Source organism: Eriocheir sinensis, chromosome 58 (genome assembly GCF_024679095.1).
Source record: "Eriocheir sinensis breed Jianghai 21 chromosome 58, ASM2467909v1, whole genome shotgun sequence".
NCBI classification, from domain to species: Eukaryota; Metazoa; Arthropoda; class Malacostraca; order Decapoda; family Varunidae; genus Eriocheir; species Eriocheir sinensis.
Window position 1 is genome coordinate 2,815,020 of NC_066566.1, and position 11,749 is coordinate 2,826,768.

Consider the following 11,749-nt stretch of genomic DNA (forward strand, 5'->3'; position numbering starts at 1 on the left):
TCATCAAATGACAGCACTAAAATAAAACAAAAATATGAGGATAATTTCAGATTGAGAGGACTTGTCAAAAGAAAGAATTCATGGACAAAACTAAGAGTGGCCCTTCTGTAATGATCAGTCTGAAGCAAGAAGCAGACGGATAACCATCATCATGACCTCACATCCTACATGTTCTTTGACTTCCTACAGTCAAAGAACATGTGACCAACTTTGACATATTTAGGGCAAAAGGGTTTTGGAGGCTCATTCCAAAACCTTTACCTCCTGTGCCACAGGAGCCACGTATTCTTGAATAATTGTGACTCAGGGATCAGAGATGACACAATCAGTATAACAATAAATATACTTACATCTTTTCAATGGCAGGCTCCAGCATTTTAATTGCTGTGGGTTTCTTTTCTTCTCTCACCAGCATGCTGCTCTCACTTGGTAAAGATTCCAGCACCAACAAGAGTTCCTTTACTAACTCCTTTGCACTGGCCGGGTAATATTCTAAGGAAAGAGCCTCCAGCAATGTCTTCACAGGTGCCATGATGGCCCGGATAGATGGCAGTTCGACCCAACAATTACACAGAAGCTTGAGCAGCTTGATAACCTTGCAGAGGACATTGACTTTAAAGGAGTCATCAATCTGTGCTTCTTTATCATTTATGTCTGCAAATGCTAATCTGCTTTCTGAAAATCTGGAAAGAATAAGATGAATACTGTTTAATAATTTGCTATGACATGCCACACATATAATCATGTAAAAGTAAATCTCGTGTAAAAAGTGAACCACCAAAAATGTTATTTTGAAGAAGAAATTCAATCTTATCCTTATCCATGTGAAACCCAATGCCTTAAACTTCCTGAAAAAGATAAAATTTACCCAGATTATATCCAAAAAATTTCATTCTCATCGAAATTTTTTCCAAAGACTATCTGAATCTCAGAGTGTAGCACAGCACAGCCCATCACACAACTCACTCTGTCACAGCAGTCTCCAGCAGCAGGAGGGAAGCCGTGGGCCCCACACACTTGAAGGGCGGAGTGAGAGGCAGCCGAGTCTTGTCTTTGCCTCCAACAGCCATGAACAGAAGGCCAGCCATTGAGTTTGTCAATTCAGGTACAAATCTTTTTGAGAGACTCAAATACTGAAAAAAATAAAATAAAATAAATGACTGCATCTCTACCCATGACTTCAGTGCTACAGACAGACTGGTCAAGAGGCTGAACACTAGTGTGCAATTATTGTAAGAAAGATCATTTGTAACAATGTTTCCATACTTTCTATCTGTACAAGTAAGCAGCCTCTGCCGCTATGCTTATACAAATACAAAACAACTGTTTCATGATGGTGGTATGAGTATAAAACAAATGTTTTACAATAGTGATTTGTAAGAGACCAAAACCATGACTCACAGTATTGAAAATACAACAGAATGTGCATTTTATACACCATATCAGCCTTCTGTTGTCACATTCGTGTGTACACAAAGAACACAAAGGAAGAACAAACACCAGCAGACCTGCTGGTCCTTACGAGGCTGTTTGTGACAAGCTACACTAACTATCTAATCAAAGGTGGAAGATGAAGGACAGCAAAGGCAAAGGCTCCTCCCCGCCCCTACATCCCTCCAGCCAAAGCTGGCAGGAAAGGAAAAAGAACCATGCAGCATGGAAAAACTGCATGGAAATTATGTAGGAAAGAGGAAAGAACTACCATTACTGCTACCACTAACCAGGTGATAAAAGCGGACAAGGACACCAGTATTCGAAAGAACTTAACATTATGACAATGAGTAATATCTTAGTTGCTGGTTGGATTCAAAATACTTGTCTAATCTATTCTTGAAGGCCGTAACTGTTGTACTATCAACAACATCACAGGGTAGAGAATTCCAAACATTAACAACTCGATTGAAGAAGTGTTAAGCTTCGTGTGACGAGAATCTTTTACCACTTATCTTCAAATTGTGATTTCTTCTTGTTCTATTTGATCGATCAATTGTAAAGTAATCTTCCGCATTAATATCACTGAATCCTTTAAACATTTTAAACACTTCTATTAGATCGCCTCGCATTCTTCATTTTGATAGGCTGAATAAATTTACTTCTTTAAGCCTTTGTTCATATGATAAATCTCTCAACCTAGGAATCATCTTTGTTACTCTTCGTTGAACCCGTTCCAACTTTTCTGTCTTTTCTGTAATAGGGAGACCAAAACTGTACACAGTACTCTAGACGGGGTTGAACCAACGAATTATACAGTTTTAACATTACTTTTTCCGATTTATTATTAAAGACTCGTCCGATGAAGCCAACCAATTTGTTTGCAGTTTTAACTACCTCTGAACAATGCTGACCGGGCTTTAAATCGCTTGATATAGTGATTCCAAGATCCTTTTCTTTACTTACTGCAGAAAGTTGTTTGCCATTCATTACGTACCGAACGCTATTGTTATTTTTTTCCGATGTGCAACACTTTACATTTGTCAACGTTAAATTTCATTCGCCATTGATTGGCCCAACATGCAAGTCGATCTATATCTGATTGTAAAGCTTCTTCGTCGAGTGTCGCAGTTACTTTACTAGCAATTTTTGATACTTTGCAAGTGCATCATCGATATCATTAACATAAATTAAGAAGAGCATGGGGCCAAGCACTGATCCTTGAGGTACGCCGCTTCTGACGTCGAGCCAGTTAGATGTAACACCGTTTAGAACTATTCTCTGTTTCCGCTCAGAGAGCCAGTCCACAAGCCAATTGTGAATGTTACCTGAGATACCGTGCGCCAATAGTTTGCTGAGCAATCGTTGGTGGGGGACCTTATCAAATGCCTTTTGAAAATCCAGATATATGATATCTACTGATCTGCTTTCATCAAGTAAGTTAGTTAAACACGAACGTTTACTACGGAAGCCATGTTGCAAATTATTTATTATATTATTTTCTTTGAAGAATTTCACCATATTGTCACAAATGATAGTCTCCATTAACTTGCAAACAATCGATGTCAGGCTAATTGGTCGATAGTTTCCTGGATGAGACTTGTCCTTCGTCCCCTCTCGTCCCATCTCCTTGGTCCCCTCTCCTTCGAAGGAGATGGGACGAGAGGGGACAAAGGAGAGGGGACGAGAGGGGATGAAGGAGAGGGGACGAGGGGATCAAGGAGAGGGGACGAAGGAGATGGGACGAGAGGGGATGAAGGAGAGGGGAGGAGAGGGGACGAGAGGGAGTAGGGGAGGTACTGGTGGGGGAGGAGAGAAAACAACCCATGATAATAGGAGTTACAGAGTTACAAAAAAAATCAAAGTATGGTGGATCTAGTGATCTGTTTGTGAATGATCAACTATATACTTTCCCCGGGGCAGAAGCAAGAACCTATGAGTACAATTAGCTATTTCTCAACACCTCAGCATGCCTTAAAACCTCTATAATGCTGAATGTTTTCTGTGATTGGGGTAAAGATAAACCTAAGTAAGGGATCAAAATAATCTATCTGCTAATGCCCCGGATCAGAGATAAGAAGGATCTGTGTGCTTACAAGTCCACAATCTTGAATTAGCACTGTGTATCAACTTAACAAATATAAATAAATTAATAAATAAATGAATGTGCTAATATATATTTCATAATACTGGAAATGATGCACAGGAGGAAGTAAAAATGAATGTAACATCAGTTTATCACGGACAACAGAGTGGGAATCCATGGTGTGACATGTACTTTTTAAATATAGATTTATGCTGGATTTATATGCAGGCAAATGAGTGGCTTGGTGGAAAAAGTGAAGGTAGACCCGAGAGGAGCCACCTTGAAAAAGTTACTTGGGAAAAACCATGTGCATCATCATAACACACTTACAGAAATACTGTCATACATCTTTATCATGAATATTTCACCAGAGGTTTTGGGTTACTGCAAATCCTGTGTAATCTTACCTCATATAATAGATGAGCTGTGAACAATGCAGCTGTGATGTCCCTGCGAGTGGCAACCTTGGCCTGGCCCAGCAGCTGGCAGAGGAACACCACCACCGGCGTCATCACAGGGTGGATGTAATCCGATGCCGGGAACAGCAGACCGGCTATCTTCAAGAATATGAACTGAAAAAAGATACTATATAATACAACTTAATTTTAATCTAGAACATCAATATTTTGAAAGCAGTGTTGATGTTGAGAAGAGGACACACAGCAGGACTTTTAACCTCAATAAGTTATGTATTCTTAAGGCTATGTATTACTGTTTTATTATTTGAACTCCCTGTACTATTCTTTAAAAACAATAACAGTATATACATGTACTGTATACACTCCATACTCTATAAGTAATGTGACAGAGGCAGTCACATAACTTCCAAATCATGCAGTGTCCCATTCTAATGAGCATCACGTGGACGTTAAACTGACACATGACTGGATGGTGTTACTATGTTTACATGTATATGCCACCACTATAAGAGAAAGAATGATCACAAGAAAGGACATTTTACATTTTTCACTTATGGCTTTTGCATAAATACCCGACACCCATTACAAGATATGCTGTTTGCTGCATCAACTGACTCACCGTGCTCGCCGTCGGGTATCTCCGGAACTTTGCCTTGGAGCAGTCCTCGTGCTTCTCCTCAATCACCTGGAGACACAGAAACAAAACGTCTTACTGTACAGTACAGTGAACATAAAGTGAATAATAAACTAAACTTATTTCAACACGAAAATCATCACCACTATCTGCACTGCCCATCCAAGTAAGATGATGACACACAGATATGAATCGCTCTTATTTATACACATACAAAAAAATTAAATAAATCATAATCACAATATGTGGAATATACAGACTTTCCGTATATTCTCCACTCTTTCTGCCTGGTGTTAGCACACTTCATCCTGCTCTGGACAATTCTCTAAACTCATCTCGAACATGCCTTCTGTCTGTCTTGACCTCTAAGATTTCTGGCCTGTCAGTTTGGTACTTCAATTATCCATCTGTTATCGGCTCTTTGTATCACATGACCTGCCCACTTCCACTTCTTATTCTTTCCATCAAACAATCTCAATTTATTTATTTTATTTATTTATTTATTTTTTTTTTCTTCTTTTTTTTGCTTGACCCATAGTGCCACCAGGCTTCCTTGATGGGGCCTGGTGGTCGGCCCCAGCCCATTAGTGCTACGGGAAAGTGTTTCTATGACAATGCCATTCTAGTCTGGCTCATGCTGACCCCCAAACCTTCCTCCTTTTTGATTTGCTTCAGGAACACTTTTACACACCTGCATCAGAGCTTTGGCGGAGTTCGGTGCTGACACCTGAGTGAGGGTGTAGAGGGAGGGCACAAGGTGGTCCACGTAGAGAAATGGAGACACGCCGGCCACCAGGGAGTCACTGTCCTCCTCCATCAGGATGTGCAGAGTCTGTAGGAGTCAGTAACAGCTAACTCATCAGATATTCCTAGGCAGAGTATTATCTAACATAACAAAACATAACACAAATCCCCCAGTCCCTTGGCCCTGACAGCCATGTTGACATTTTCTGCGTGGAGCTAAACACAACACACATCCACTCCGGACCACGACCACTCACTCACTCCATACCTTGGTTCAGTTTTTCAATTTTTAAGACTATTTTCCCCTTATAGAAGTACAAATGGGGATGGAGCACATGAATTGGAAAGCATATATACCCCGTCCACAAGCTTCCAACACCCAACAGAGAATTATACACCTTTTAGCACCAGAAATAGAGAAAGAATTTTTTAAGATCAAGAAAGCATGAGTACACTAATGAAATGACACCTGACTGAGGGGAACATGCCGATGCAACAGACTACTAAGAACCATCCATCACTGCCACTGTGCCAACACAATACCTGGAGGACGTAGGCAAAGATGTCATCACACTTCTCTTTGTTCTTGCCTCCAAGACTTGGGTGGTTGCAGGTGATCATTCTCTCCAGGATGAGACTCACTTCTTTGGGGGAATGATTCTCCAACAATGCCCAGAATGCATCATAGTCTTGGGGTACTGAAAAAAGTAATTTAATTAACATACATGTATCAATTAATCAACAGAGGCATACCCTGCTTCAACCACCTGATAATACCATTCCCAGGGTTGCCTCTGAGGAAGTCTCCATGCAGGGCACCTTCCCACCCAAGTACCTCAAGATGGGATCCCTCAACTTGTGAGCACCATAATTTACAGTACATACCTTCAAATGTGTATGGAATTTCTTTTTTTGCTGCTGCCATCATTTCCTTTTTGTCAGTATTTTCTTTTTTGCTTTTTGAGATTTTTTCTTTCTTCTCTTCCTCTTCCCCAACAGCGTCGTCATCCTCACTATCACTTGCCTCCAAAATGTCTGAATATCTGTCACTTTCATCATCAGATTCCTTTTCATTGTCTTCTTCATCTCCACTGAGTTCTTGGTCTTCTTTATCCTCCTCTTCATCCTCTTCCTTATCTTCTTCCTCTGTAAAAAAAAAAAATAGTGCAATCAATAGTCACTCAGGAATTTTACCCCACCAAATCATTACACTTCTAACCATCAACTAATCAGAAATTACCTGTCCCTTCATTTCACTGTGGAGGTGATTAAAAATGTATTATTACTAGACATATTCAACCAAGCTTTTCAAAACAGGACAGTAAAAAGCATGATTGAGTTATATGGGATGTACACTTCTTTATTATGTAATATAATATCATATATAATTTGTAATGAGTTTCTCCCACTGAAAAAAAATATGTAGTTAACCTAAACGATGCATTTTCATGATTCATTTGCAACATAAAATAAGCCTGGCCTCCTTACTCTCTATTCTCTCTTATACATATTCCCTCACTCCTCATTTTGCTCCTCTCACCATGAAACAATTCAATCATTTATTAAGTACTAATTGTTTATATGTACCATGTCTATAGTTATTTTATTATTTTTTTTTCTTTCTTTCTAAAATGTACCTAGCAGTGTTTTGTATGCTCTTAACTCATAAGTACTTGGCATCTCAACACACCTTCACTGGCATCGCTTGCCTTCCCCGTGTCTTCCTCTTCCTCGCCTCCCTCCTCGGGGTCCGTGTGGGAAAGCATTTCACCGTCTTTATAACTGACGTGGAATCTCTTGTCTTGACTCAGAGTAAACCTGCAAAACAATAATAGCAATAAATAAAGTAATATTAATCTGCTTGGAACATAGATATCGGGAAAAATTTAAGACACAGAAACAATTCTTTGACAGCATTCAGAAAGCACCATCTGCATAAAATGGTCTCAGTGTAAAAATTTGACTGAGACAATGAAGAACAAAAACTATGGACACTGTGACAATGCGTCCTGGCCTCACCCATCGTCAAGGTCATCGGCACTCTTCGGCTTAGCTCCTGTGCCGGGCTTCTCCCCCTTCATGCGCCTCACCCTGTCCGCCTCCTGGGCCAGCAGCCGCTCTCGCTCCTCACTGATCAGCTGCTCCGGTGTCTTGAGCTTCTCCACAGCTTTGGCTTTGCCCGTGCGATCAAATATCAGCTCTTTGACCAAAGTGTCATAATCCCTGAACTCACAATTTTTCTTGGCCTGAGGATGGAACAGAAGCAATTTATCAATGTAATGAGTACAATGCAACATCTTGAAAAAAAAAAAAAACAGTAGAAATAAACGGGAGGAAGAGTAACAGGGGGAATAAAAATGTATGGAGCAAGCTTAAAGCATTCAAGGACACAAACATGAAAATTCTCCTACGCTACTATCACGGAGGTAAACCTCAGTGTGATTGGCATTATGCAAAGCAGATTTCAAAGTAGTGGTAGTAATGGGAAAGGTGTTTCAAATAGGCAAACTTTACCAAAGCTATTAGGCTGTCCAGCTTGTAGAAACCAACAGAAGAGCCCAGTTTGATGATCAGCATTTTTATCCTTGCAGTTTGTTATAACTATCATTTTATATAATTTCTGGAATTTTTATGTCTTTTCTTTTCAGCTTCTGAGCAATACATAGATGAACAAATATATAGTTGGAAATGTCTTTGAAATGCTGCATGTGGCCTCGGTCTCAGACTAAATAAGACAAACTTTGTGTCGAGTGACAGGGATCACGAGGCAGAAGTTATTGAATGGGAAAGAAAATTAGGTAAAAAATTAGGCAACACATTTTACACCCTTGGACAATTTTACAACAAAGTCTAAGCTTTAAACATATCATGTGTGATTACTTACATTGTCCTTATCATCGTTGGTCATCGTCTGACTCGCCATCAGTTTCATGAAAGACTGAAGTTCAGAGTTGAGCTTGTTGACAGCTTCATATTGTTCCTCTTTTTCTTTCTTGGACTCTGCCTTCTTCTTCTTGGACTCTGCAATTATCTCATCAATCCACTCCTTTCGACTCTTGGGCTTGTCTTTTTCTTCGTCATCGCCAGCGCCCCGCCTCGTGAGCAGGCCACCACCACCAAAATGTTGTTCCTTCACAAACTTGGCTTTGAGAAAGAGAGGGTCAAGTATTATTACACTCATCCACATGTAAATTACAGACTGAAAAATAATTATTATGCAAATCTTCATAACAATAAATGAGGGAATGGAGGGGTACAAAACAGGAAGCCAGAAAGCTGTTTATGTACAACTACTTCATGGAAAGCAGCTTGGGAAAAGGACACAAATTACATCACTAAGGAAAGATAAACTGCATTCAACTACAGCTGATGCTTCATGGCTTATTACTCTAAAGTTCTCTTTTAAAATACTTGTTTAAAAAATATTCATAACATATCAAAACATTTCTGGAAAAGTTGACCCCTCTAAAGTTTCTGATATGTTCAAAAGAGGAAGAAATTTAACCCCAAAATGATTATATTATTATATGCATTTATAAACGATGACATGCTAAAAGAAAAAAGCTGACATTACCATCCAGTACATCATCATCTTCATCATCACTGAGGCCAAGCTTGTCGTTCAGGTTGGAGTCGTCAAGCGCCTGGCCGGCGTGCGTCAACTCTTCGTCGTCGTTCAGGTTGAACAGTGATTTCTGAGGGAATAATCATAGAACTAATTATTTGTTTGTCATGACTTGGTTTAAAAATTTTCACTTCAGTCTCCTTGAATGCTAATTTACATCTTAAAACTCTGAAAATATGATATACAAAGATAAATTAATTGCCATCTTTAATGCAACATATTTTATAAGTGTCAAATATAATCCTCAGCAACATTTTACAGAACTTCTGACATGAATGCTACAAGCGTTACATGCAAGTAATAAACAGAAATAATTTTAGTCTCAATCAAATATACCTTCCCAAACTGCCTCCTTTTCTCCGCAGCAAGACGCAGTGCCATCTTCTTGTCCGGATCCATGTGAGCGTTGTTCTCACCAATACGTCTGTCCATGAACACATTGGTCTTGTGGCGAACTTTGTACTCTTGTAATAAAGTTTTCTCCCTCTGAAAATAGATTTATAGTTAATACTTCATTCTAAGCTCATTTATGACATTTGAGGAAGACTGACCATTTTTTCAAACTCCTTGAAGGTGAACTCAAAATCCTGTGAGGTTATGAATGTTATCATACATCTGCCATTATTCCTCCGATGCAACAAGGAATGTTTTGCTTACCTTCTTGACAGCCTTGGCCCTGGACACCCCTGGCAAGCCCCGGTCCAGCTTGCTCTTCCTCCCCACCACGTCATGCTTCACTCGGTTGATGTGAATTTCAAAAGGGTTGTGTTTCTTCTCTTTGACCTTACCACCAGGAGCCTTCTCCCCACCAGGCCGACCCCTAAACTTGCCTTTCTTTGCCATGATTCAATACCTGGAATAATTGGAAAGTATAACATCCAGGAATCTGTTGTACAAAGGTCTTCAAACACATGATAGCCAGCACCTTAACTGCTATCTTTAACTAAATCAACAAAAACTGACCTCACTTTGTTGTATAGAAAGTCTCATTAGTAAAGAACCATACATTAATTTTCTGAGTCAAGACCTATAGTGACTGTTTGAGGTTTTGTTGGGTTAGGTTAAGTTAAATGAAAGTTAACTTCCCAAGAGGTGGCTACCCTCTCGCCAGTATCATCCCAGCCTTTTAAGCCACAACCAGCACCTCTCCACATCATTAACAGAATCAAAGACTAAAACATTCTGCCCCAGACCCACCTGGCGCCCCTCAACACCTCCACACCGGGGCCTGCAGAACCCTCGCCGTCTCCACTGCCTCAGGGGCCAGCTTCAGGGCGGGCCATGGAGCCACGGCCTCAGACCCACAGCCGCGGGAGGGTGAAGGATGGAGGCGGTGGAATTCTTCTTCTACCTCGGGGGTCAGAGACACTTCCAGCAGGCCGAGCGGCAAGATGATGCTTCTTTTGACCTCTGACGCTTCGTGGGTCGTTATCCCTTGACCTTCCTTCCTGTGTAGCCTCTAGTTATTCTCCTCTCTTCGTTTCCAGCTCTCAACCACGACACTCCCGCCCGCTGCCTGCACGTGGCTCGCCGATGTTTGTTTGGGTCGCTTAGAGTCCGTAGTAGTAGTCGGTCGGGAGTTTTGCCTTTGTAACGGCACCCCCTGATGTGTCTACTGTCTGGGTCTATTGTTTTCCTTTTTCTTTCATTCTTTTTTCTCTTATTGTCCAAAACTTGTGTACTGTTGTTTTGCGTCCGTCCGCTATGCCCTCCCGGCTTGATCTTGGTCGTCGTCTCGTTGGTGCCCCAGAAGGAGGTTTCACGGGACAGCCGGTCTCGTTCTCTCATTACCGTGGTGGACCAAGCGGTCAGCCTGGCCCATTCAATTACACAGGCGACAGACAGGCCCACGGACCCCAGTGACCTATTGACACACCTAAGACAGACTTCCAACAGACACTGGGCAGGGCCGTAATTTCTGTCCCCCCCACCCTCAATGTTTTCTGTATCGACCTCAAAATGCTCCTAAAAGTGCTTAGTTTCCAATAAAATTTCTCCTACCTGCGTATGCTCGTTTTGCAAGGAACACGAGTTTGTAGAATTTTACATAAACACATTGCCATTTTTAAGATCAAGATGTGCTGTTTTACGCACACGGACACCTCCTTTGACGAACGGGTCCTGAGAGACAAAACCAGGAAACTATGAGATGACTTTAATGATGGTGATTATATATATACACATTACCATGCAGCTTACCTTACATACACTGCTCTAATATCACTACACTAACATTACACTTTATACCTTACACACACTCCAACACCTCCCTGCCGGTGGATTCTGAGACTGATATTGATGATGCTTGCAATACTAACGGAGATGATTATGAAAACAAGACAAAGGAAAAGGAAGAGGATGAAGACGAAGTAGTCTGGTAGCTGGGTGGCTCAACCTTGCAAAAATACCCCCCAAGCAGGTTATGATTGATTTTGGTAGAGGAAGTTATATAGAATCAGAATCTGAATGATGCCAATGGCATCATTGAGAAATCAGAAATTCAAGATGGCGTCAAGATGGCCCATGCAAGGATCAAAATCTTTAAATGGCTGTCATTTCGTCATTTTGGTCATTTTATATTTTTAACACAACATATCAATTCTAAGGTTTTGGGGTCAAGGAATTCAATGTTAGCAATAAAAGATTGCAGATCCTCAAATTATTGAGCTATCAACTTTTCAATTAATAAAATGATAATTCTGTTCGAACAAAATTTATCTGACAGCATTTAGAAATTCAGAAACTACAATGACACTTTTAGTGAGCAAACACATTCTAAATTTGCAGTCACTTTGTTGGGGTAACTAAAG

At 40.5% G+C, this 11,749-nt stretch overlaps 1 protein-coding gene across 1 annotated transcript in view; it reads right to left on the reverse strand.

The window, feature by feature from the left end:
• Positions 1-10,503, reverse strand: part of LOC126985041 (nucleolar protein 14-like) — a 15,635-nt gene extending 5,132 nt beyond the window's left edge. Inside the window, exons 1-14 of the mRNA XM_050839300.1 lie at positions 10,137-10,503; positions 9,597-9,792; positions 9,276-9,425; positions 8,889-9,009; positions 8,199-8,458; positions 7,334-7,560; positions 7,005-7,132; positions 6,200-6,460; positions 5,858-6,012; positions 5,262-5,402; positions 4,556-4,621; positions 3,925-4,089; positions 967-1,133; positions 351-683 (exon numbers count right to left, since the gene is read on the reverse strand). Of these exons, the coding sequence (XP_050695257.1) occupies positions 351-683; positions 967-1,133; positions 3,925-4,089; positions 4,556-4,621; positions 5,262-5,402; positions 5,858-6,012; positions 6,200-6,460; positions 7,005-7,132; positions 7,334-7,560; positions 8,199-8,458; positions 8,889-9,009; positions 9,276-9,425; positions 9,597-9,782 (2,360 nt within the window). The 5' untranslated portion in view covers positions 9,783-9,792; positions 10,137-10,503. The remainder of the gene's footprint in view (positions 1-350; positions 684-966; positions 1,134-3,924; positions 4,090-4,555; positions 4,622-5,261; positions 5,403-5,857; positions 6,013-6,199; positions 6,461-7,004; positions 7,133-7,333; positions 7,561-8,198; positions 8,459-8,888; positions 9,010-9,275; positions 9,426-9,596; positions 9,793-10,136) is intronic.
• Between the last annotated feature and the right edge of the window lie 1,246 nt (positions 10,504-11,749).